A 27,540-nucleotide genomic window follows, 5' to 3' on the forward strand; every position below is an offset into this window, starting at 1 on the left:
GGCATTACCCTGACATTTGTATTCATGACTGGCATCAGCTGGGGACTGGAAAGCCTTTTGACTGCCTCGTTATTGAAAGTTCTATCAGTTTGTATTCAAAATGAAACAAAGCCATCGAGGCCACTGGAATCAAGAACGCACAGATCCTCTCTGGGTTTTAAAAGTGTTCTTGTGATAAAAGTGCCCACTCTTCTGGCATAAAAAAAAAAAAAAAAAAAAAACTCAGGAAGAGACCCATAGGAGTAGGTTAGGGACTGCTGCCTAGCTGTCATTCAGTCTGCTTGCAAAGACAGATGATGGTATGTCTTAAAGATTTCTTTAGGAATCCTAACCTGTCCCCTCTGGCACCGTTGCACAGGTGAGAGGGGGAGTAGTTGCCCAGTGCCATCTGGAGGGTTCGTGGTGAGGGAAGTACCCGACATGCAGCCTCCTTAGGAATCAGGTCATGGGCATGAGGTGGTTTCCTACAGGTAATTAATTCCCTGCTGTGACCACATGCTCTCTGTGTCTACAATAATCACACAGCAGTTCTAAAACACTAAGCTTGTTCAAGGCCATTGGGGTCTGCTGACTCAGAATCTCTCCAGGGATTTGTCTACACTGCCCTTTGAAACACACACTTCCCTCTGCCCCTCAATATCCTTTCTACCCTGAGGGAGGGGATGGCTAGTGGAATTGGCATTAAATTATTTACTCAGTGGTCCTCCTAGCAGTTTCTATTTATAGGTCTTCTGGTGCCTTTTAAATATACATATACATACACATACACATATACATATACACATATATATATATACATATATATACGTGTGTGTGTGTATATATATATAGATAGATATATAGATATAGATATAGATATAGATATAGATATAGATATAGATATAGATATAGATGTATATATAGTTTTTTGGCCTGAAAATATAAATTTAGAAAAGAAAACAAAATTATCAAGATTTCCATTCCAGTTGCCTTTTCCCCTGAGCAGTGTCAGGCAGGAGAGCGGTAGGAATATCCACAGATGCCCTGTGGTTAACCAAATGTCTGCAGTGGGTATGGAGCGGCCCTGTAATTAGTTCACCGTGCCTGCAGCTGACCGCTCACCTCCTCTGAACCAGGGAGGGGGGAGAGAGAGGCGTTTGAACATGCCATTTGTGCATCCACAGCTAATTGCAGAGTCACCTCCTCTAAAAGGAACACTCCTGCCCTTTAGAAACATGGCCTTTATTGTTTAATGGAATTCTGGCAGAAGAAAATGGTTTTCAGTAGCCTAGAGGTCCTTTGTTTATTTTAAACATTTAACATTTTGAAATTGTCCCATGGCATAGAAATCTCCTGTATCATCATAGATTACACAGCAACTCAAGGTCTTATTCTCTTATATTGTAATTTTTCCCTAGCTACTTAAATTTGCTTTAACATTCCATCCTGCTCAAGTGCTAAGGCAAAGGTTTTTTGGTTTAATCTTTGAAGATGGTGAAGCCCAGTAGGGTAATTGAAAAAAATGACAAAAATGTTTCATGAAAAATACTTCATGTAATCTCAGTGTGTAAAAACCATCACACACACACACACACACACATACACACACACACACACACGTATATGATTGGAATTACCAAATCATAGATCCATGATAATAGCACTTTTACTTTGTGCTCAGTGTAAAATAAATGCCACATCCTGAAGGAAACCAGTAATTCCCTCAAGCGAAGAAACTAAACAGGTCCCAAGGACCCACTGTCTTGTTTGAGAACACTGGCTTCAACCTGCTCTGTTTTGCTTTGTTGGCAAGAATCCTGACTTTCTTAAACCATGAGCTTCTCCCTTTTCATTTACTTAATTTTCTGTATTTTAGAGAGTTTTCTAACCATGTTAAGGTTTCCCTCTAGGACATAGGGGGCATATTCTGTGTCTTCTATATGTTAGGAGAGAAATTTCACCTGCTCCACCTAGAAATTCCACTAGTTCCCCTCAGAACCATCTCCAGGAAGCTGCCCTCCACTTCCCCCATGACAGTCAGTTCATACATTTGGTATCACACTTGTTATTTTGCTTAGTAATAATCATGTGTATGTATATATGTATATGCAGTATATGTATGTGTATGTATATGCACATACAGCTTTTTATGATTTTGATGAGTAATAATTATATTGTTTAAAGATGGGGCGCTTAGGTGGCTCAATTGGTTAAGCATCCGACTCTTGACTTCAGCTAAGGTCATGATCTCACAGTTGGTGAGATCGAGCCCCGTGTTGGGCTCTACGCTCACTGTGCAGAGCCTGCTTGGGGTTCTCTCTCTTCTTCTCTCTCTGCCCCTCCTCCATTCATTCACTTTGTCTCTCTTAAAATAAAAGTATACACCAGTCCTTTATGATAGATAGATAATCTTCACTAAATTTGAAAAAGGTCCCTGAAGGCAAGATAGTCTAATTTATCTTCTCATTCCAATGTCTAACTTGGTGCCTGTCAATTAATAGGGAATCAAAAATGTTTCTCAGATGAGTGATTGTTTAGGTCTCCATGGTCTTGTAGTAGGGAAGATTTGAGCAATATTTTAGAAGGATGACCAGCAGGACAGAAGCTCTACTTTCCATTCCTGTGTTTTTCTTGAAGGAAGATGCTCCATAATATTTTTCAGACATTTTCTAACCTATTCTTTACCAGGGTTCTGTTGATAGCTAGAGAGGAAAAACGGTTTACTATCTGAGATCCACATATGCGAAAACTTTGCACTTGCTAGATAAAGAACAAATAGCCTACATCTCCCTTTAATGACAAGTAAAATGTCTTGTCAAAGGAGGAAAATAAAGTGAAACCAGTAGTTCTTGAGTCAGGAAGCAAATTAACTTGCTAATAATGTAAAAGGGGGAAAGTTTAAGAAAAATGCCAGTAATAATTGCTGCCATTGAACAAGCACCTACTGCATGATCACTCATATTGCTTTGTGGAATTCTCTATTTTATTTGTATACTTCTGTGCATTAGTGCTGTCTCCATTTGACAGATGGGAACCTGGAAAAAGAAGTGAAGTCCGGGGCCACATGGTAGTCATTGTAGATTTGGAATTTGTCGTAGTTGTGCTTCCTCCAGAGTTAGGGCTTTTAATCACGTGGGCCAGCTTGGTGAGAAGTGTCATTATTTATACTTAATACAGAAACGCTTGTGATGCCTACTTAAAGTAAGACATGCAGTCCTAAAAACCTTCCCTTCTCCAATTTTTCAGTGGAGAAAAGATCTAAACCTCCTCCTTTTACATAACCAAAAAAATGTTCTTCTATTTTCTTGAAGGAATTGTGTCATGTTACATTCCTTTAGTAAATGCAAAAGTTATCTAAGTTCTTGCCTTTTATTAAATTTTATTGAATTTCAAATTTTTCCTCACAGTCCAGGTAAAATTAAGTTTACTGCAAACTACAACTTTCTGTGATCCAGGTGTGTGTGTCCCCAGTTCAAAATAGGATTCTGACATATTCTGGCAAAACTATGGAGTATCTTTTAATGTTTCAGATGGAGTTGGCTGTGAGTCCATTCTGCAGAAGAGTATCTGATTTAGGAAAGTCCTATCGGATGCTGAGGTCATTCAGGTGAGACCTAGTTCTTTTATTGCTGTTAATATATCCAGATTCTATTAACAGATAAATCCTTTCCCGCTGTTCATGTTGAAAAATACGGAATTGCCAATATTCAACCATTTTATGACCTACAGCAATGGCAATTTCATATGGTTTATCTTAAAAGTTATTATTCAAACCAGAAACCCATAGAGAATTATGTGCAGTGATTGTGTGTGTGTGCATGCATGTGTGTGACTTTTTAGTTAAAATTCATAAGACCGAGCTGATAAATTTTATTATGTTCTTTCTAGGGAGGATTTTTTTTTTTTTTTTTTTTACTCCTCATTCTTACAGAAATAGATTGAGTAGTAATACCAGGCGGTTAATAATTATATAGGCATCTTTTTCTGAAGTTTTCATTTGTTCATATATCATTTTCAATCTAACCTACCTCTGAAAAGGTCAGAGGTTAGACTCCATAGCAAAACTATTAAATAGAATATTAAAAGAGTTTAGTGGTAAGATGTAGGGAGTAACTAGAAAGATGGGCTAATGCAGTTGAGCACAAATTTATGATTGAACTTCCTAGAGACCAGTTCAAAAAGAAAAACAGTTACTTCAAATCCACTACCTAAGAATATACTAATTTATGGGAAAATCCTTTGCAGTGCTGGATGCTGAGCTAGGCCTTCCACCACTTCAGACTGTAAGGAACACCGAATAGCTTAACAGCTATGGCTGTTTATTCAATAAGCTGAATAACATCGTAGCACACATAGAAAATGTATACGTTCAAAAAGATGACCAACCCTGTGGGCCGAGGGGACCAAACATAAATACCCATTTTGTGACCACAGCATTCTAGAGGGGAAACCTGATAAAACTGTCTGGAATATCCAAGACCATAATGGTCTTTGAACGTTTCTTTATAAAGGTAAGTGAAGAGATTCCAGGCATGCAGTTTGCTAAAAACTGAGTCAGAAGTAGAAACCAGGGTAATCAATAAGAAGTATGGCCTTTAAATGATTTCTTCACTGTCTTATGCCATCCACGCTTTTGATAGTAGAAAATTCAGGCGTGATGTCACTTGAAATGTAAGAATTCAAGGTTGTTGATTGAGAGCCCTGTGCTTTTTCTTGCCTATTTGTAATTGGCCAAGATGTCTTTTTAATGCCAAAACAAGAACCTGAGTTATTTTCCTCAAATGTGCCTTTTACAGTGTTGGGTTTTAAAAAAACTTAAAGTGGGATCACAGGTGTTTTCAGATACCTTCTTTGGATCTGCTCAGACCTTTTAAAAAGTATTTAAATATTTTGTTGAAGTCTTAGGGTTTGACATTACCAAACATGGACAGGTCGAAAGATGAAGGGGTCCTGAGGTCACTGATCCACCAGTCATCTGCCTGTATCATAAAAATAATATGTGAAGACTCCTGTGAAGTCACTGAGTTATTTGGTAACCCAGCAATTCCAGGGGTGATAAGACACTGCCCCAAGTTACAGAATCAACTAGTATGCGGGAGGTCATTAACCACCTAGCTATTGACAAAAGTGTGGGAAAGCTGTCATTTGGGATTTGCCATATTAAGATGAGGCTATTATTTTTGGTAGTCCCGGCCACATGTTTATTGCATGTGTATGAATTAAAATAGTGTTTATCTTTCTATGGGCTGAGGCAAGATAGCTTTTACCCATGTGCTTTTAAATTGTATCACAGTGTGGGATACAAGTTCTGAGGGTTTCGCATGAAACCAATTCTGTTGTCAGTCATGTAAGATGGGAATTTTCTGGCAACTCTCCCAATTCTCTCATGAGAAAACGAACCTCTAAAGGAGCATTTAAAGTTAGAGTGGTGACACCGTCTAGTACCAATTTATGGATTAAAAAATTGATATTGATCAACGTATAATTTAAAAAAATGTTTTTTATAGCTAGCTTCTCTGATGGGGCAATGGTCAGTCGGGATGGGCATCAAACTTTGACCATGACTCATAGTAAGAGGTATTTTATATTGCAATCTGGCATACACTTGCACGCAAACACACTCAGACCCATACACACACATGCACACCCACATAGGTGTGGTGAAACAATAATTACTCTTCTCATTCTCTGACATTTCTAGTTTGGTTATTTTATCCCACTACATTGGCTTCATGACCTGCTAATAGTTTGCATCAGCAGTCTCTCACCTTCCTCACAGGGCCTCAACTCTTGAATTTTAGCTGCTAGTGGCAGGGGCAGAATTGTTCCTCTCTGCACTTGGGAAGATCTGTGTCCTTCTCTCCTGGAGTTCTCCTGCCCCTGAGCTTCCTCTTGCAGAGGACTCCTTAGCACCAAGGCCTTGGCACATAATGTTAAGAGAACAATTACTGTATGTATATATACACACACACATATATATCCATTGCCTATGGAGCATGCTCTGTAACTTGAATTTAGTGAAAACTTCTAACACAGATTTTTATATACCAATTTATTCCTGCAGTTACATTGAATCTACGAAATCTGTTGACTTGAATTTAGCACTTTCTCAGTTGTTTGATAGGACTTGGATGACCATTTGAGAAAGATTTTAGGATGAACTGGATCAGGAAATAAAAATGAAAGCATGGGGGCGCCTGGGTGGCTCAGTCGGTTAAGAGTCCGACTTTGGCTCAGGTCACGGTCTCACGGTCCGTGAGTTCGAGCCCCGCGTCGGGCTCTGGGCTGATGGCTCAGAGCCTGGAGCCTGCTTCCGATTCTGTGTCTCCCTCTCTCTCTGCCCCTCCCCCGTTCATGCTCTGTCTCTCTCTGTCTCAAAAATAAATAAAAAACATTAAAAAAAAATTAAAAAAAAAATGAAAGCATGGTATATTCTGGGGTTCAAATCTAGCTCTAGTCTGCAAAGAATGTTTTAGGGCCCATCCTTTGGGAAGAGAGACACCAGTACATGCCATTTACCTCTGACTGTAAACATTGTTGGGAAAGCCCTGGTTTCTTTACTGTTGTCATAGGAAGAGACTGACTTAAGTAAAGCTTACCTGTGTGGAGGGTCCTACACAGTCTTTCCCTAGAGAGGAGAGATTCAGTACCGAGTAATCTTTGTTCCAGTATCCCTAATGTCAGCCCTCTACTTGCCTCTCTGAAAACATGTGTTAGATGTCTGTCTTTTCTCCACAATTAGTCCTGAGCAATTGGAATGGAAGGGCCCGCTCCTGTTAATTCTGTCATCTGTGCTGGGAGTTGTGATGAGGGGCCATGCACATGACTGACCTTGACTCTCATTCATGGGTCTCCTCCCATGAGCCACCAGTTCAGTCAGAACCAGTTCAGTGGCAGTCAGTGGAGGTTGGCCAAATAATCTGCCACACTAATAGGATCAAATATATGCCGCCATTAACAACTCATAGTGTTGGTTAGTACCTAATAATATGAGAAAAAACTTTGTAATGCATCACAAAATGAAAAAAAAAAACAGGCTAGTAAACAGTATATATGATATAATCCCTGCTATTTTTAAAATAATAAGTGTATGTATGGAGAGGAAAAGTCAAGAAGGATAAACAACATTTTTTTGATGGATTGTCACTGGTGAGTTTCCCTTTAGAGGTTTTCTATATTTTTCATGGTTTTTGCCTTGGTGGTTCTATATTTGTAGTTAGAAAAGCCAGTAAATATATTTTAAAGTCCCTCTTGTAGTGTTATTCCCACTTAAAAATAACAAAGAAGCTAAAAAAATGATATAAAATACTGTAAAACATCATGTAAGGAGGAGAGCGGGGTGAGAAAAATAGGTGGCCTTGCAACGAAAAGCCAGGTTGGCCTACATCTGAATCAGAGGTGGTGGCTACAGGAGAGGGCGGCAGGCCCCGTGCATTGGCCTTTTTGCGAGGGAGAGTGACAGTGCCAGCCAGACCCCCAGTGCAGCATCCCTCACCCAACACACACACACACCCGCACACACACACGCGCGCCCTTATGGATTTTCCCCCGTGATGGATGCCATCTGCTGCAGGGTGCTTGCTTCTTGACAGTAATAGTAGTGGACTGTTGAATTAAGCCAGCAAACTTCTTGCATACATTTACATTTTACTGTCTCCTTTAGAGTTTCCCAGGCAGCGGGATTTTTTTCTTCCCCAGGACAGAATGACACCTCAGGAAGCTGCTGACATTAGGGATTTGCCCTTGGGTGATTTGTGTTTCCACTCGAGACACATCCTTGTCCATCCCTCTGCAGCAGGGCATTGTCCCCTAAGTGGGGTTTACAAGGGTGGTTACCCTAGCTCCACTTGGCCAGGGGCCTGGAAGCACTCTCAGTGCAGACCTTAGTGAGGCAAGGGACGGAACAGGGACCTCGTGCTTTTACCAGCTCAGGGACACAGACCCAGGCCCCAACACCTTTGCTTTGGAGGGCACAGTGTCGCCCCTGGATTATGTCCACGTCGTGCTCCGCCAGAAGCCACCAGGAGACAGGCTGCCATGAGGGACCTGTTGGCCTGAGGGGCTGGAGAAGAAGGAAACCATCAGTAACCTTGGAGTATAGAATTCCCGTCAGCTGGTTTCACCTGTAGGCGTGGTGAGAGTTTGCTGTGTCCACAGTTTGTCCTGCTGCTTGGAATTCTCCCCTCCATGCCCGCATGTTTGTAGAATGAAAGCTTCCATTTTTAGCACCAGGACCCCCAAATGTGTTCTTTTCTTTTCACTTGTGAATCTGGGGTTCTTAATCCATCCCATGAAGTAACTACTTCCCCAGGGTTTCTGGATTCTTTTCTCCGAGTTTCAGATTTCAACATTGTAGCCAGAAGGCAGCCACATCCTGGGCTGGATTTGGTTTGCTGTTTGCCAATACTTTGGCAGTGCTGGGAGCACGCTGGTAAATGTGGAGGGATGGGTATTTCGCTGATTATCGTTTTTATTGCAGTCCGTATTTGACCACTGACTGCGTGTTCAAGCTGTGTGCTAAGTGTTTCACTGATACTCCACCATTTGACCTTCACAATGGCACAAGTCAGGAGTGACTCCCAAGACGTCTTGTTGCTGGGGCTGCTCGTCTGAAAGTCCTGTGGGAATTCCAGATCTGCCTTCCAGACCCAGGGCTGCCTGATCCCCAACTGTGCTTGTAACTGCTACACCCCAGAGCTTATTCCAGAAGTTCCCATTTGTTTTCACTCTGATTCTAGAATAGCATCCATATGCGTATATACATCATCCAGGAAAATGTCAGTTTCAGGTGAATCTAAACTCCTCGCTTTAGTGGTGACCTCTTGTTATGAACGCTGCATCTCACTGTCGTCTGCTGTGTACAGGCTTCTAGGACATGCCCGAAGAACGTTGAGCCAAATGTACACTTTTATTTCTGGAGGGTGTCTTCCTGAAACCCTGCCTCCTCTCCCGCCTAGGCTGCTGGGGTTCATGACATCTAGATCCTAAGAAAGGAAGCTAAGAGTTCTCTAACCTCTTTACTTTGAGTCTTGACCCACCTGCAACCCTCAGCCTCCTGCTTTGTTCTCTCCTGGGACCCCCATGGCCCCTTCTGCCACAGCACCCTGACCCCTCCTGCAAGCCTCCACCATTCTCTTCCCCTCTCCAGAAGGCCAGACCCTCGTGTGCCCTGTGCAGGGGGAAGAGTGTTCCCTCCCCTCCACTCTCATTTCTCTGCTGTTTCCAGATGTCATTGCGTGTTCTCGGTGGTCTTGCCACCTTCCCAGGCCCCTGAGCAAAAGGAAGTTTGCAGTGAGGGGTGGCAGGTAGCATGGGCTGCTGCCGATGTTGCATGTGGATGCGGGAACAGCAGTGTCCCTTCACTTCATCACTGGCCTCCACGGACGACCAGCAGCCCCCCAGCTGGAAGTCCTTTCGGGGTGGAGACCCCCTACTGGAAAGACTGCTTCTTCTAATGGGACCTAATACTTCTGATTAATGAGGACTGCCTGCTGTCTGTAAAGTTTAACCTTGAAAGTGCTGCTCTGTTTAGCGTGTTCTCTAAGAATGATGCTGTGGCATTTGGGGTAACTGCGTTTTATAACACCTTAATTAATTTCCTTTTGTTCCTCATGTCACCTCAGATGGTGATTTATTTTTTAACTTGCCAGTGTTTCAGATTCCACCTGGAGTCAGGGAGAAGGGAAGTTCTCATGCTGTGTTCTTTCAGACTCTTAAAACAAGCACCATGAGTAAAATGTCTGCCTTTGATGTGTACAGGTAATTATGTCAGTGATGCATAGTGTGGAATCAGATCCAGTGTGGCAGTCCTTGTAGTGGCTAGAGTGGGAGATTGGGTCTTGGCAGAAAAATAACTGCTGAGACTCACAGCCACAGAGGGACAGGTGATGAACAGACGGGCTCGTGCGAGCCGGTTCTCACCATGCCTGGTTACAAAGGTACATCAGCCGGCAACCACCGAGTGGGTCACCTGCAAGCCTCCCTCCGTGCTGTCCTCATGCCCTTCCACCCCGGTATCGTCCTCAGTGTGCATCAAGAACAGATTGAAGGGGGGGCACCTGGGCGGCTCAGTCGGTTGCACGCCCGACTTCAGCTCAGGTCATGATCTCACAGTTCCTGGGTTCAAGCCCCGCGTCGGCCTCTGTGCTGACAGCTCAGAGCCTGGAGCCTGCTTCAGATTTTGTGTCTCCCTCTCTCTCTCTGCCCCTCCCCCACCCAACTCTGTCTCTCTGTCTCTCAAAAATAAATAAACATTAAAAAAAATAAAAAATAGATTGAAGAAATTAAAAAACAGTATTCAAACCATGAAAGCAATTTAATTGCTGTAGCTATGTTTCATATTTGACTTTAAACCCCCTGGGGTAAAAGAGAATCCCATTCAGCTATGTAATTGTCATTTTCGGGAGGAAGGAAATACATGAATTTTAAGAGAATTCTCTGTGCTCATTGGTACAGAATTGTAAATCACCTATACCTGGGACATATATGGAGCACTGAGAGACACAGGGACCGAAATTATCGGTCGTCGTCCTGTAATAGAGGCAGAAAGGATTCTGTATGGCTGCTCATCCCTATGTCAAGGCCTGTCACACAGGACTGGTCCCCCAGGGTCTCCTTCTGTCACGAACCTGGGTTCAAGGTGAATCCTGCCAAAATCAGATGGCACGGGCAGAGTGAGCTTTCCCGGGGCAAGGGGAGAGCCTCATAGGACCAGAGAGGCAGGCAGTGAGGGGAAGGCGTGCGTTCTCCTGTCTCCCTGCGTCCCTCACAGCAGCTGTCAGGCATGCCAGACCTGCAGGATGAGCCTATGACCCAGTGCAAGGACCCCTCCCCACAGCTCACACAGGAGCGGCCTTGCCACTGGCACAGCAAAGCAGACCGCGTGGCCACCAGCTGGTTTTGGAGTTGCAGAGAGCTTTCTGGGAATGTCGGCCACTCCTGGGGACTTTGGCTGGGAGCTGTCTTTGCTGCTGGGACAGTAGGGCTCCAGCCTGCGGGAAGCGGGACTGGGCACAGCCTCATCCCCGTGCCGGCCCAGAGTCAGTGTCCCCTCATTGCCCTGCAGCAACATAAGGTCAAGCCGAGTGAAAATATTGCTGTGAGAGACTGTGTGATAACGGCTGAAGTACACAGGTGACTGGAGGTCCGCTTTGACCCAGAGAGAATGTGGGGGCCCTTAAGAAATAATGGTGTGTCCTTCAAATGGTGTCCTGTAAACATTGGTTTTCTCAGGGTTTTCTGTAGAAGTTGTTGACAATTGAAATTGTGCTTTTACCAGGGCTCTCTGTTCCCCGCTAAGTCTGCCTGCTCTAAAAACATGTTGAGTAGTTGTTGTAGTTGATATCCTAAAAGAGTCTGCATGGCAAAACTAAGAGCCAGGATATCTGTATTTGAATCCTTAGTCTTCCCTTTCCTAGCTTTTACATGGTCTCTCCACCCCTCAGTTTTCCCTACCTGTAGAATGGGGGTAGAGCAGTACCTCCCTCATAGGGTTGTTTGCCGGAATGTTTGAAGTGCTGGAATATTGAAGCCTGGCACACTGTGAATGCCGCGTGTGGTAGGTGTTGCTGTGGTAGTGTTCAAACCTGGGAGCTCCCTCCCAGATGGAGACATTCACACAAGGAATGCCTCCAGACAAAACCAAACTTCCCTCGGTGACCGTTTCATACCTTCTCAGGAGCTTGGCTCTGCGTGCAGTTCTGCGGCGTGGGGCCCCGTGAGAGCATTTGGGCCTGGAGGATGTTCACGGCAGGTGTGCTGTGGGCTCAGTGTGGCCCCCGGAGGGCCTGGGCTGGAACTTTATGGATTGTTGGTGATGGTCAGCACAAGCGGACTGAAACGTTTCCACAATGACTATGGAAAAGAAATTATAGGAGAACGTTACTTGATAAAATGCTTGAGATTAGAAAACTCCCTACCCGAGATAGATTTCATTTTCAGAATAGTTAATACAAAGACATTCCAATAATAATCTGGATCCATTGAGAACCGGCTGCCTGTTGAGAGCACTTGTGACTCTGACATCAAACCTGGACATGGATGTGAGGAAGAAGCCGGTCTTCTGGGTCCTGCGGGCCTCCCGTGTGGATTGGGGGTAATTAGGATGGGGTGAGGCAAGAGCCCAGGACACAGAGCTGTTTCACACACTTTGCAATCATTTCTGCTCTGCCGGGAGGTGCCACTGCCCTCTTCCCTCTTGAGATTCGGCCCCTACAGAGGGGCCTGTCCACCTCCTGTCCGTCAGAGTCCACGGCCAAGGAGAGGTCAATAAAAGTTTCTGATTACTCTTGCCAGCCTTTTGATTGGTGGTGATTGGTGGGGGGGGGGGGGGGAGATTTGCCTGTGCGTTCGTGTGGTGTTTTGGAAGGGAGCTGGCATAAATCTTGACGGGATGTTCAGAAGGTAATAATTTAGTACATGTGGGGTATCATTGCCCTTTGAGAGCTGTGTAGACCATGTTTGCATTTACCCATGCTAGGTTATAGCCCAAAGAGGGATTTTTATTTAAAGTGAAAGCTGGAAGTTTTGATCAAGATAAGTATCTGTTGGTTATAACTGTTTGAAGGCTTTACTGCTGCTTTGATTTCAGACTATTAATCAGATGAGCTCTAAAAGGGGAATTTGCTGAACCACCTTGAAGTCAAGTTATACCCATAGGCCAGGGGAGGCCAGCCTGCCAGAGTGTAGGTTGGGGGGGGCGGGGGTGGTGTGTGTGTGTGTCTCTCTCTCTCTCTCTCTCTCTCTCTCTCTCTCTCTCTCTCTCTCCAGGCTGAATTGGGGGTAGTGGTTAAGAAATGGCTAAGAATTAGCCAGTTTAGGACTAATGCTATTATTCATTCTCCCGCTCTTAGCTATTATAACTACTATGCTATTCTACTAACGTGCTTTTAAGATTCTTCTACCAAATCACCTCTTTCACTATTGAACAAGTTGAAATAACTTTTGCTTTTTCTTCTCTTAGACCCCTGATCTTCCAGAAGAATGAACATGTGGCCACTAGTCCTGCATTGGGGGATGTTATTCCATTCAGCATCATTATTCAGTTTTTGTTCACCAGAGCACCCCCTGAGCTGAAATCCCCTTTTCAGGTAATAAAGTAAAGCCAGAACTCTCTTGTGAGTTCTCCCTCCTAAGTCTATAAATACAGAGCCCCAGTCACTGAATGGGTTCCTGGCCTTCTCTTGCATTCCTCAGTCATGGATCTCTGCCTGAGCAGTGACAGATTGCCCACTGCTCAGCGCCCACTCTCAGCAATGGAGAAATTACCCTGGGGAAGCCAGGGTTCACCCTTTAAATATAATGACACAAGTAATTGATTCATAAAGCTTTTTTGATGGAGGCACCATTTCCTCTGCTGACCCACCTTCAACTGACAAATCGAAAAGGTTCCTTGGAGGTCAGGAAGGTGCACCAAAGGCTTGCCGCCTTCCTGCGGGCAGGTGTTCGGGTAATTTCACATTGGGAATCCTTGAGCAGCACTTGCTGTCCTTGACGGACACTGTGTGAACACCCTGTGTCTGCCTGTGTTCCCACCCTGCAGAGGGCAGAATGGTCCCATGCACGCTTCTCCCAGTGGCTGGATGACCATCCATCTGAAAAGGACAGGCTCCTCCTTATCAGGTAAGTCCATGTGCCCCTGGGACACCTGCCTGTTCCAGCACGGTGGGGGGGAGGGCAGGGTTGCAGAGGGGAAGGAGGCCAGGCAGTGCTTGGGGCACTCAGTGGCACCGCCTTGCGGCAGGCCGCCTGCGAGCAGAGGCGCTTGTGTGTGGGACACCCTGCGGTTGCAGCTGTTGGGCACAACGTGCTTTGCTGTCTGTGTCTTTCACTTCCACATCTTCACGTCGCCTGTTGCGCTGTCCCCTGACCGGTATAGCCCTAAGAGCTGTCGCCCTGGTTTTGAAAACCCGTGTCCCCAGTGAAAAGCCCTAGAGCCCCATTTTCTGCTTCATTGTCATGTGTTGCGGTCACTGAATCGGTGGAGCAGAGATATGAGTAAACTTTTAAAAGTAACCGAACGCGATCCAGTTATTAGCAGAAAACAAGGACAAACCCAGCGGCCCTCCGGTCAGTCTCGGCCCAGACGCCCAGGTGTGGGGCGGCCGCAGGAACCGCACACATCAGGTGGCTCTCCCTCAGCGTTCTGCCCTGAAAGTGCTCTCTCCCAAGTCACAGGCCTTCCAGTCACCAAGTCCAAACGGTGCTGCGCTTGCCTTCTCGCTCTGTAGCTTTAGAGTTGAGTCAACGCCACTTCCTTCTGGAAATGCCACACTGACTGAACAGTTCACTATGTGCCAGGCCCTGAGGACACAAAGCAGACCAAGAGAAGCCCTTCCCTCCAGAGTTTCTGTGACACCTCTGTCATCTGCTTCTGTTCTAATCTGTCTGGTCGTTTTTGGTTTTTTTTCTCCCTCGGTTTCATTTGCAGAATTGTCTTCTGTCCACTCTTCAAATGGCATCATCTCCCCCAACTTGTGCCTGGCTCTTTTTCTTTCACGTTCCGTGTGTGCTTTGGTCCCCAGGTGAGCTCACCTAGACCCCGAGTCTAGTGATCTCCTCTGTCCTCATGGCTCCCAGGCCTGTGACTCACCTTGATTGTCTGGGACCTCAGGCCAGCAGCCTGGCCATCATGTCACTCACAGTCCCACACAGTTCTCAAGCCCAAAGTGTTAAAAATAAATCCTCTTCTCAAATCTGCTCATTTCTCCCAGACTCTCCGTTTCGGTTGGGGTGTCACCATTACCTACTGGCCACTCTAGAAAACCTTTGCAACATCATTCAGCTCCTCTGTCACCCTCATTCTCCAAATCTCAGTCAGTCGTACTTTTTAAATAGCTCTGGAAACATTCTCCTCTCTCCTGGGGCGTCCTAACACTGTCAGTCTGGGGACCACCACACCGAGCAAGCTTGAGCCTCAGTGCAGAGTAAGGAGCCGGGTTCCCCAGAGCCAGAGTGGGGCTAATGCGGTAAGGTGGTTCTCAACCACACTCGCGTGGCAGATCCCTTTACAGAGTACTGGAAAAGCCTGGTGACCAGGCCACACCCTCAGCTACCTCCAAATCTGCAGGGCTGGGGCCTGGGAAAGGCAGTTCCACAGCACAGCTGACGCTGGGACCCACCGTCCTGGTGAGAGACGCTGCCAGGCAGGCAGCTGTGAGGGGCTGATGAGAAACATGAGCCCCTTGGATTCTGGGAGGGGCATTTGGGGCTCAGAGCCAGGGGCGGGGAGCCCCTGACCCTCCAGAGCCTATGTGAATAAGGAGCAGATTATCCTGGGCCCCCGCTCTTCCTTGCTCGTCTGTGACTCTCCTCACCCGTGAGGATGCCACATAAGTCTCCTGTGGGTTCCTGTGGCCCGTCAGAGCTGCCCTCGGTCGGGACTCTAGAGTGGAAGAGACTTGACCTGGGCCTAACTCAGATTTGCTGCATCTTTGTGGATTTTAACCCCCGAGTCTCAAAGACTCGCTCAGCCGTGGCACACAGGGTAACGGAGGATCCAGGATTCAGTTAATTGAACAGGGCCCATTTTTGTCTTCTTAGCAAGTTGGAATGAGTTCATCCATGACAGTTGTCCTGCTGTGGGTACATCACAAATCTGTTTTGTTTTGCTTCTCTTTAAAATGTCTCCTGAGTGATTTCATCGGTAGTGCTGTTGCTAAGCCTATATTTAGCAACTGAAAATCATGCTCAGAAATACTGTCATGCTTTTTAAATAAGGCCCATCCATCACTCTGCACATGTCTGATATCAGAACCTTCAAGCCCCAGGCAGAAAACCGAGCCCTCCTTGGGGGATTCCAAAACACCATGCTCCTGCTACTGGCAAGGAGGGAAGCTTTGTCCTAGAGAATGTTCTCTCTTATCTGTTACTGCAAAACTAATTTTGTGCCTGCATACTGAAGCACCACTGGGTGAACTCCTTTCCCCTTTGGATAAACCCAGGGTGAGTATTGCTCTTTAAGTGTCAGTAGATTCGTTCTGACTTTTGGGGCAGACCTTGCCGCGTGCCCCTGCACTCCCCCTGGCACACTGTGTTAAGTTGTCATAAATAGGCCAAGTCGAGGAGAGTTACTGCTGCTCAGTAAGTGGCAAATAATGAACTCTCTTCCGCCTTCCTTTCTGCTTCCTTTTGACACCAGAGCTTTCTCTAGAGCATGAGTGGATATTGGTCACATTCATTTTAAAATCAGACTAATCACTGACTCCTGGGGCCAAGCGGTGTAAGCGGGAGAAAACTGTTCGTCCTCTGCCCCCACCAGGCAGGTGCCGCGGACATGTGCGCCCCCAGGGACATAGGTGACAGCCGCGGGGGAGCACCTGTGGCTCTTTGGGTGTTGAGTGAGGACTGGCTCCTCAGTGCTGCAGAACTCTGGATTCCTGCAGCCCAGCAGCACCTCTTCCGCTCGTAGCCCTGCCCTCCTCTGCTCTTCCTCTGTCTGTCTGCGTTGAACACCTGTTTTACAGTGTCGGAAACATTTACGAGCCCTATTTGCCTGTCAGACCTTTTATCTGTGCATCTATGACACAGTTGTCGGTGCCAGATGCGTCCTGAACCCTTTGCCCTCCTGCCTCTCAGGGCCTGCAGGCTGAGAACCGTTCTGACTCCTGTGCACTTCTGCAGAACGGCGGGGTCCCTGTTGATGAGAGTTACGTTCAGTCTCTCCTCCCGGTATCCCTGCGGCTCTAGGCACCTTCATTTCTGGGGATTGGGTGCCCGAGATGGGACCAAGAGGGAGGATGGAGCCCAGGGGAGGCAGGGACTTCCCTGCCTGGGAAGGCACATGGTAGATCTGGGAGCCGTGTATGTATTTCCGTATGAAGCACACTGATAATTCATGCCTGACAGAAACGAATTTTGTGTTCCATAAAGACCTCTACTTGAGCAGTGTTGCCATGTTACCACAAACCATTCCTCTACTAATTGTGCAATTCCTGAACGACTTTTTTCTTTCAATAAGGGTAACTTTAACCATCTGCTTATTTTGATTACAAACGCGAGTTGAGACTAACTCTTACATAATGCCTGGCCTGACTTCCAAGAAAGCTGAGGTTGTGCTCAAGCGAATGAAGTTATTTAATAATTGCTTGAAAATCTTGTGCTGATTTTACGTGGGAGGGTAGCTTGAATCTGTTTTTCTCCCCGTAGTTCTGATGGTGTTTTTCATGAATACCAAAAAAACAAACTCATTTCTGAACTTTCTCCTACATATTGTGTAGTTTACATAAGGTCTTATCCTTTTGATGCAAATGGAACTGCTAAGTGGATTTTTGGTTCATTTATTAGATAAAATGGATCTAATTCATTCACTACAGACTGATTGCAGTCTCTGCACATTTCAGTGCATTAATTTGTTAGACTGATACTTATACACCATGTCTCAAAGACAGTTGGAGCCCTTGGGGGATTTCTCTTCTATGTATGAATCTGCAGGGGCTACATTTTGGGAGTGGGGTGATTGCCCAGGATGCCATAGCAACTTGAAAAGTATTACTAAAAGCAGTAAGTTTTTTCATAAGGAAATAGTTTCATTAAGGTTCAGCTCTGACGTGAACTAAGGCATCTCACAAAACATTATTTTCTAAGAGCATTAAATTCCATTTTTCAATTCTGTGCTGCTTTTGAGGATCTTACAATCACGTTTCTCCTTTATTCACTTTCTTCTGCACACTTGTCATTACTTTTCATTACGGATTATCTTCCTGTATTTCTAATTCATTTTTTTTAAATTCATTGATCATGCATTTGTCAAGCACTAGGTCCTGGGGCTGCACAAAGGAACAAAACAGCCCCAACACTCCAAACTAAGTTACGATCTTTAGAGGAAACTCACCACAGAACAGATACTTGCAGCGTAATAGATACTCAAGTACAAAGTGATGACGCCCTGACGGAAGTGTGAACCTGCTGGGTTACGTGGAGACCCTCAGGCTGTCTGGAAGCCAGGCGGGGAGAACAGTGAGCACTGTTAGAAAGGTCCCTCCGTGTTCCTGGAAGAGCGCCAGGTGCTTCCCAGCACTGTCTTCCCATTCCCATAGCTGCATGGTGTAGGTGTCCTTCCCAGTTGGCAGACGAGCAGACAGGCTCGAAAGGTGGGCACACACTGTGAGGCAGTGGGGCCGAGCCTGATAAACCAGCTGTGCTTCCTAAGGAAGGGCCTGCCGCTCCCTCCGCATAGCTGATCTACGGTGGCCACACCCCGAACAGAGCCTGCGATGCGGGCTCCCACGAAGCCACAACCGTTGATGCAGAAGTCCTGGACCTTTCCACAAATTCTCGTGACTCCCAAGTGGTTTCTTCTGTGCTGCCAGGAGTTAGGCTGTATCAAAAAGAAGGCCTGAGTACTGGCCCCTAGGAAAGGGCTCTGCAGGGACAGCACAGAAGGACATTCCAAGCATTCAGAAGATGACGGAGAAAGGTGTCTCAGGAAGGAGAGAGTCAGCGTGGTCGGAGAGAAACCATCCCTTTTGCAGCCTTGCCTTGTTAGGCAGAGACCGTTTTTTTCAGTGATACGCACAGACGTCCCAGCTCTCTCCGGGTCGGCATCAGGGTTGGGGTGAGAGTCATGAATGGGGTGAAACTGCTCTGTACGTGTGTAGGTAACACAAACAATGGAAACTGATGATTTGAAGGTCTTTTTAGGCCACAGCAAACTATCTAGAACCCAGTAGTAGCACAGGCAGGGTCGGGGGAGGTGGATGATGAAGCTGGTGCTCAGTGGGTTGTGAATTCATCGCGTGACAGGCACCGTGCATCAGAGCCACCAGCAGGGGCTGAGACCCCGCCTCTGAGGCGACAGCAGTAATTGGTGCCCACCTGGCAGGATTCAAAACAGAAGCAAAGGGGAGAGGAGGGACTTGGGTGTGGAAATCTGTAAGGTGGATTAAAGGAGGACTTTAGATAGAGACCTTTGGAGATGATGGGGCCCTTTGTTGAAATAGGGGAAGGTGAGCACAACACTACCCTAAGGGAGTTTTATCACCCAAGTCTCTTTTCTTTTTTGGTAGACTTCGTTTTTGATAGCAGGTTTAGGCTCCCAGCAACAGTAGAGGGGGTTCAGAGAGTTCCCATCCACCCTCAGCCTCCCCCGTTAACATCGTCCCCCATGGGTGGTCCGTTGTTCTAGTCGATGAACCCACCTTAACACATCATCGTCACCCAGAGCCCCTAGTTTCCATTAGGGTTCTCTCTCGGCGTTGTACATTCTGGGGGACTGCCTGTGTGATAGGCAAGTTTGAAGGGTACCTGAAAGAAAGCAGATCATGCTGCCCAAAACACAGATGGAAACAAGTCAGGAGGGAGGTCACGGTGGAAATAAGAGACTGGGTTATGCATTGCGGCAAGGGCTGTGACGTGGCTGGCGGGGTGGAGGGCTCTATAGAACCAGCGCTAATCAATACATCTGAGCAAGAGGCAGTCTGCTCAGTGTTTGGGAGCAAAAAAACCAGTTAAGAATCACAGAGTAGGTGGGACTTGAGACTGAGTATGTGGGCTGAGTAATGGTATTATTAACTTATATCTTCATAGAAACACTCTAACCTCCATGTGAAACTTCAAGAAAACAGTACGATTATGACAAAATTATTATACTTGTAAATAGACTAATAATGAAAAAATTTTTAACCATTTTCTTTAGCTCCAATTAAACATCCAACACTTAAACCATCTGGCTCAGAGATTGGAAAACTTTCTCCATAAAGGTCCAGATAGTAGATATTTTAGGCTTTGCAGGCCATATGGCCTCTGCCTTGACAAGTCCTGTCAGCCATTGTGGTGTGAAAGCCACCAGAGAGTAGATGAGCAAGCAGAGCACTGCACTTGGCCTCTGGACTCCCAGATCCAATTGTGGACTCCCAGATCGAATTCAGGAGAACATCATAAATTTTAACCGGCGGGGACCACATACTCCTCATCACCCAATTTGCCAAAAAATCCGAGCCCAAGAGCTATACAACCCGTGGGTTCATACTCTCCTCAAATACAGGAATATAACCTGCCTTCCAGGGTTCCCTGTGTGGGGAAGAGCCCCGGACCCCAGCGATCCCCAGTGGGCCTTTCCACGGTGTGGGGCTCCCCCTTGTGAGCTCCGTGAACAAGTGCAAGCAAGCTGCAGGAGGCTCTTCCCAAGTCTAACAGGGAAGGGAAGAGAAGGGAAACTGAGAACATTGGCGACCAGAGAGCCCATGACCACTGAGCACAATGCAGACCCAGAAATGTTCCTAGATTTCCACATTCACCATAGTAAGAGTAAATTTTTGAAGGCTGTTGGCCACCTAGCCTGTGGAGCTGGGCATAGCAATTCCAGAAAAGGGCTTGTTTTAAATATTGGTACCCTCTAAGTGGTTTTATCTTTTATATCATTTTTTGACATTGTTTTCATTTTTGTTTTCAGGGGAGCTTTGGAAGCCTACGTTCAGTCAGTAAGAAGTAGAGAAGGCAAAGAATTTGCACCAGTTTATCCCATAATGGTTCAGCTGCTTCAAAAAGCTATGTCTGCTCTTCATGAATAACTTGAAGTATTTCTTACTCTTCGTCGTGTGCTGACCCGATTCAAGGTTGGCAGCTAACCTAAGTAACATGTTCTAGAGAACAGCTCCCATCCACTGTTTTAAGAATGTAATTGACCTCTCCATATTTCCTATTGATCTTCTGCCTTACCTCGTTAGCCCTTCTACCTTAAGTAGCATAAAATGTCAAAATAGGTTTGTCATCACCAACCTTCGAACTCCATGGGCTTGATTTTTCCAGAAAGACATCCAACTCTTTTTTCCACCCCCCTCCTTCCAGGCTTTTTCTATGAGACCAGCTGAAATTTCTTTCCCATTACATAAGACTCCCCCTGCATGTGTACACACATCCTAAGTCCCCACTGCTTTTTAAGGGCTCTGATCAAGTTACATAAGTACCCTGCCACTCCCCACTTACCTTCGTCCTCACTAGATCAATGTGTGGCCCTAGAATCACGGTGGAAGCTTTAGAAAATCCTGATGCCCGATTTGTACCCCAGATGGAACACATCTGAGGGTAGGAGCCAGGCATGAGTATTTTTTAAAAACATGCCCAGTGGTTTCCAACATGCAACGAAGTCTGGGAACCACAGGCATACCCCAAAGCGAAGACGTAGGGTTAACTGTTGTTTAGGTATGTTCTAGTGTATCTTTAATAAAGACAGAGCCATGCTGTCTTTATACTCCGTGTGTTATTTTATTAAAAGACTGTGGGGCCTGTTTCACTTTGTAAGATGTTGAGTTAAAAATAATCTTTAGTCTACAAAGATTCTTACAAATAGGTCATGTAGGTCCTTGTTTTTCTATTGTCCTTGCTCTATTACTAACATTTTGTTTTTAATGCTTAAAAACCCCATCAGCAACTTCTGAATAGATCTTCCATGCCCTGAACCTGTTATTGTGACCACTCAAATTCAGTCAAGTTCAATCAGCAGAAGTCAGAGATAAACAATTTTTTTCCATTTTATTTGAAATAATATACAAGAATATAGTGTGCAAAATTTAGGGGCAACATCATGAAGAAGTGTAATGAACTGAAATCGATTTTACAGCTGTGATTCCTAACCAGAAACACCACTTGGTAAGTAACGTGAAAAGCCATGATTGTAGCTCAGAGCAAAAGCAGCGTCTCGCCCAGGGACTTGCTCTCACCTCAGACAGCTGGAGGAAAAGTAAAGTGCACGTGTTGCACTGCAGTAAGTGCAAAGTCTGCCCCCACCATAAAGATACGATGACAAAGAAGATATTTAAGATACGTGGCTGAGGAGATACAGAACACAAAGTTAAAAAATACAACGATGTCAACTGTTAATAGCACCATTACAGTGACTATATCCCAATGCTATTAACTAACTTGACCTTGGCCCGGGCTTGGCCTCCGCTGGAAATGACGGATGGGTGCTGCCACCTGGTGCAAGACTCCGCACGCCCGGGGTAGCGGCAGCAGGCGGCTCTCACGTTGGGACACTGACGCCATCCACCCACCACACGTGCCGGCAGCCGCTTGGCACTGGCCGGACTAGAGCTCCCGTGTTTGGCACGGCCCAGCGTGTGGTGGCTGCTCAGGGAGAGGCCTGTTCCCAGCTCTGTTTCATCCCGTTATGTATACAATACAGATTAATAAGCAGTAAGGAGCCAATGTATAAACAGCAGTTACATATTTTTAAATTCCCCTTTTGTACAATTTAAAATAAAACATGTATACACTCTCCTCTCTTTCTACTGTACTTTAGCACCACAGGATATCAATTTTCAAGCCTATATTACCTGATAGACATATACGAAGTTTGGAAGAAAAATAAGGCAATTTGGTTTACAATGTTGATAGTTTTAGCTTAATGCTCTAATGGAGAAAGCAAATCCTCACTCATATTATTAAATCATTTCAAGACTCATTGCTATCGTTATCTTATGGTCACACGAATTCAGGACGAATGGTGACACCTTGATCTTCTTAAGCCCTTCCACGGACAGTCAGTGTTTATGTAACTACAGACTTCAGAACGAGCGTCGTGGCTTAATGCTGTTGTGAGCCCTGTGGAGAGAAAATTTAGAACTCGGTGAATGTGTATAAATCGATATCTAGTAATTCTACAAATGAGAACTAAGAGAACAGAATGTTTATAAGCTTCCTGTTTAAAAAAGATCACTTTCTCAAAGGGGATGATTTTTTTAAGTTTGCTAATACCCGATGACTAAGCATCTAGAAAATGTATGACAACGGCAAGAAGAGACGGATTAGGAGGAGCAGAAAAGAAAGGGGATCCAGGCTAAGTCCTACCACACGGAAGTCTAAGGTAATGAAGAACTTCACAAACCCAGTTCAGCCACCCTCTTGTGCTGGAGTCTGACTACCATCTACTTGTTTACAAGAGATTCTTGAAAAACGTGTGAGTGTGAACTACATGTTACTATTAAAAGACCTAGGCAGAATGAACTGAAGACCTCCTCGACCAGCCCTCCTGCTGCAAAGGACTATCTTCCCTTTGTTTTTGTTATTTTTTAAACTTTATTTGAGAGCGAGAGTACGAGCAGGGGAGAGACAGAGTATGCACTGACAGCATGGAGCCCGACGTGGGGCTCGATCTCACACATCGTGAGATCATGACCTGTGCCGAAATCAACAGTCGGGCGCTTAACCCACTGATCTAAAAATACAACTTAAGGGGTGCCTGGGTGGCACAGTCGGTTAAGCGTCCGACTTCAGCCAGGTCATGATCTCGCGGTCCGTGAGTTCGAGCCCCGCGTCGGGCTCTGGGCTGATGGCTCAGAGCCTGGAGCCTGTTTCCGATTCTGTGTCTCCCTCTCTCTCTGCCCCTCCCCTGTTCATGCTCTGTCTCTCTCTGTCTCAAAAATAAATAAATGTTAAAAAAAAAAAATTTTTTAAATACAACTTAAAAGATGCTAGTCTAGTCAAGGAAATGTTCTAAGAATCAAGTCCATCTGAGGTTGATTATGGTATGAACTCATTTACAAGAGTCTTCCTAGGCTTTTCTATTTCTTCTCCTTCTTGAGGTTTTTAATCTAGAAATTCTGTGCAAACGTCAGAAGGCCCCATGAAGGTTAATGTGCCCCACGCTCCTTAGCCCCTGCCCAATCAAGAAAGGCTGTGGAGACATGCCACCCCAAGATCAGAGAGATTTCTAATAGTGTGATACTGAGTTAGTAACACCCATCTTTCAACCCAACTAGAAATACTACCATTCCAAAGTTATTTTTCCACCTTAATATTTCTGCCTAAACACACTTCTTAAGCATGTCTGAGAGTTCTACTTTCCATACTAAAAGAGTAGATGGCACTTAGTGATTAAAAACAGCCTGCCTTACATGATGGTATAAACACATTATTAGGTTGTGAAGTGTAAAAAGGCTGAAAAACAGCCTCAACACCACCTTTTAAAGGTTATAACAACTGCTGCAACATGCCAGTATAGTTATGGGGAGAAGTCAAGATCTTTTTGAGCAACTAGTTGTTGAAACATACTGAATTGGTTCTTTTCCTTTTCCAACAGTCAGGATTTAAACGTTTTTGTTCTTCAGCCAAAGCCTTTGCTTCTAATGTATACATCCTTCTCTCTTCATTCTTCATTTTCTTCCACCTGTCACCAAGGATCACACTTATGGCTCTGTAAAATAAATATTGACACAATGCTGAAGGCAAGAATTTCTTGTAAGACGCATGTATGTCAAGTGCTGCTACTTCAGGAAGATATAGAAAGTTAAAAGGCAAAAATCTTGTCCAACAGAGAGAAGGGAAAAGGCCAAGACTACGGTAGTCATTTCCAGTAAAATCTCAAGTCCTATGGGCCCATTCATCATAATCTTGGCAGTTATAAAGCCTCCTGGAATACTGCCAGTATTTTCCAATTGTCCAGAGGCATCTAAAATGGCTAAATATTCAGTGTCCTACAGAGCTTAAAGAGAAAGTTAAGTATTTCAAAGAAATGGTTTAAATTACCATTGGAACTATCCTAGTATATTGGTTCCTTAAAGATGCTAAGGTATTAAGGCAGTGTTCAGTATCAGCAGCATGAACTATTATAAGCTATTCTTGCTTTCTGTTTGTACCCGTAACCCATCAAATAGTTATGACCAAAGTCCCATTCGTTCATGCAACCATAGTAAAAATGTGGTGGGCATTAACTCTGCACAGCTTACCATTTACCCTCCTAAGACAACACCACATAAATCCTAGGTGATACTCGTACTTGAGAAAATCGGATTAACTCAAAGGGAAAGAAGTCAAACTGGATAAAACACATCATGACAAATCTGAAGCTGTTTCCTATTTATATTTGTTAATCTGCTCCCAAACCTAGCAGAAAATAGTCTCATCCAGAACATGCAGACAGAAACCATTTTCCTTCTGTGAAGAGCTTTTAACCATTAATTTCATGACACAAAAGGCGGTACATGCTGTGTGAAGTATATACGAGGGATTTTAGTGACTGATGGGGAAGCTAGAGGCAGGCATCTGAACCTCAGAAGAATAGTAACCACAGCTCCACTACTTAACAAGAAATTAAATACGTACTAGATACGTATGTACATTTTCCAGTAAGTCCATGCAATTAAATACTATTATCTTCCTTTAGAATAAAAACCAGTTTTTACAGTCTTTGGGTTAAAGGTACCACATAATGGTCAACACATTTACCAGTTAAACTGGTAAAAAAATATTTAGGTATCAATTCCCAAATCACAAGTGCATTTGGTTGGAGAAGTTTCTGTTTTTAAAATGTAAATACTTAAAAATGAATAAGCTCATAGGAACAGTTTAGTGGTTGCCAGAGGCTAGGGGTGGGGGCTGGACGAAATGGGAGAAGGGAGTCAAAAGGTACAAACTTCCGGTTATAAAACAAGGAAGGCCCTGGGGACGAGGTAAAGTGCACAGGTGTACTGTATGGTACTTTCGAAAGTTGTGAAGAGTAGCTCTTAAAAGTTCTCTTTATGTGAAAAATCTGTAACGGTGTGGTGATAGATGTTAAGTAGATGTTGTGTGGAGAGGATTTTACGGAATCTACAAATATCACATTATGTTGACCTGAAACTGTCAAATTCCCTCTCCCTCTATCTTGTGCTCATGAGACATTCAGACTCGAATTCAAAAACTCAATTATTTTATGTGGATAATCACATGACTTTGCTCATGCTATCAAGGGTAATGGGAGACAGCAGTTTTGATGGTCAGGAAACTAAGGAGATTGGAAGAAGTCATTTCAATGCTTTGAGAGGAAGTGAGCGCTAAAGGACTCAGATGATCGAGGAGTACAAACAAGCAGGGCAGAAAGGACCAGTGTGGATTTCATCCGTGGGCTATCACTGATGCCACCTGTATGTTTAGTCTCTGGCAGTTTGTAGTAACTACTATGAGTGTCAAAAAGACTACAAACCGCCAATGCCTGCATCTTCCACAGTACGACACAGGCGTAGAGGAGGGACACTTGCGATCTGACACGAGAAACTTTTTCTATAAAGATAGGACAGTCAGAACTGTGTCTTCCAACAGGCAAATGACAATGTTATTTTAGAAGGCAGACCCTTACCCACCCAGGTGACCGAATTATCCCTCTAGGTATCATAAAATAGTTACCCATGAGGCTAACTTTTGAAAGTCAACCTAAGAAAACCAGAATTCGATCAAAAAAGCTACTGAGCGAGAAGTTTACTTAACTCCCAGTTCCTGTGAACTGCACAGAAGAGTTCACTATTAGATTCACAAATAGAATTTTTACCTGTTATCTTTCCCTGGATACATCTGAGTATATTCAACTCTGTATTTTTTGGCAAAAAGCATGAAGGCATTCATTGGTCTTTTGCACTTGTTAGGAGAAGTGGCACTTGCAGTCCCTGAGCTGTGGTTTTTGTCGGCTTTAGCATACAAAGAACTGGGAGAGAGCTGTGATGACCCCGATGAGCCACAGGTCTTACTAAGTCCAGATCTTGCAAAGTCCTGGCCTCCAGGCCCCCCACAAGACAAAGATGCACGACGCTGACGAGCCATACTGCTTAACACGTAGACTGCAGAAGAATCCATAGGTGTGAAGTCATAGCTTAAAAAAAAAAAAATTAACATGGTTTTAATTCGATTTGATTATCTGATTTATAAAAACTGAAAACACTTTTTTTTCCCCTGTACGATGTTTAACCACCTTCACCACTGACAGTTGCTTATAAGATGAAAGCTTATATATGCACTAATAATTTTTTTTTAATCTGCACAGAGTATAAAAGATTTCAAGCCCCCCAAAAGAAAATCCACGCACTTTATTTATAGCAAGTACCTCCTCCAGATCCCCCACAACCCACTTAATTACTACTTCAGATTCACTTTTTGAAAAATTTGATAATCTGATTTCTTGGCCTACAGAAGCCTAAAGCTAGAAAACTAAATTGGAGTGGCAGGCGTAAACAAGGCCTAGGACTAGTTGCTATGCAAGACCGAGTGTTGGGGAAGGACAGTCCAGAGTGACTGAATACAACTAAAAGAACTTAAAATTTTTTGTTTGTTTAGGTCAAAACAGTCAAACATACATCAATCTCCCCTGAAGGCCATCCATCTATTATAACACAGCTTAGTAACTTAAGAGTAAAACCTCACATTGATCAGGCAAAGCCCTATTCAGTATATGTTCAGTTTACACAGGCACGGAAATAAGCCATCCATATTACCTTATCTTCCCAACAAGCTTCATTATCCTCTCTCTGTATAAAGAAACAAGCTAAGAAAGAAAAAGTATTATTCAGCCAAGGCCATGCAGCTACTAGATCCAGACCCAGATTCGTCCACCTCCAAAGCCCTAGGTTTCCTCACCAAAACCATGGTCCTCCACCTTGCCACTGGCTAACGTCAGGGTGAACACACAATAGATTAACTGAAAATATTACCTGAGAAGTAGAGCTGGTGTAGACAACAGCCTAAAGATTACACCGGTCAAAAGATTTCTTTTGTTCCAACTGTGTTCATGCCTACTGCTTCTACTTTTTATCTTAACAGAAAGCCTTTTATTCTAAATCCAACCCCTACTTCTCTCCCTGAAACAGAAATTCTGATAAT

The 27,540-nt window shown here is 44.6% G+C and overlaps 2 protein-coding genes across 3 annotated transcripts in view; one reads left to right on the forward strand and one right to left on the reverse strand.

The window, feature by feature from the left end:
* Nucleotides 1–21,774, forward strand: part of COG5 (component of oligomeric golgi complex 5) — a 311,139-nt gene extending 289,365 nt beyond the window's left edge. The window contains exons 19-22 of the mRNA XM_032592382.1: nucleotides 3,510–3,586; nucleotides 12,941–13,067; nucleotides 13,520–13,599; nucleotides 20,369–21,774. Coding sequence (XP_032448273.1) covers nucleotides 3,510–3,586; nucleotides 12,941–13,067; nucleotides 13,520–13,599; nucleotides 20,369–20,486 — 402 coding nt within the window. The 3' untranslated portion in view covers nucleotides 20,487–21,774. The remainder of the gene's footprint in view (nucleotides 1–3,509; nucleotides 3,587–12,940; nucleotides 13,068–13,519; nucleotides 13,600–20,368) is intronic.
* Nucleotides 21,429–27,540, reverse strand: part of HBP1 (HMG-box transcription factor 1) — a 30,163-nt gene continuing 24,051 nt past the window's right edge. For both annotated transcript variants that reach the window (XM_030307768.2, XM_030307767.2), the window contains exons 9-11: nucleotides 26,219–26,536; nucleotides 23,968–24,109; nucleotides 21,429–22,518 (exon numbers count right to left, since the gene is read on the reverse strand). In XM_030307768.2, the coding sequence (XP_030163628.1) occupies nucleotides 22,501–22,518; nucleotides 23,968–24,109; nucleotides 26,219–26,536 (478 nt within the window). In that variant the 3' untranslated portion in view covers nucleotides 21,429–22,500. The remainder of the gene's footprint in view (nucleotides 22,519–23,967; nucleotides 24,110–26,218; nucleotides 26,537–27,540) is intronic.

Source organism: Lynx canadensis, chromosome A2 (assembly GCF_007474595.2).
Source record: "Lynx canadensis isolate LIC74 chromosome A2, mLynCan4.pri.v2, whole genome shotgun sequence".
Lineage (NCBI taxonomy): Eukaryota > Metazoa > Chordata > Mammalia > Carnivora > Felidae > Lynx > Lynx canadensis.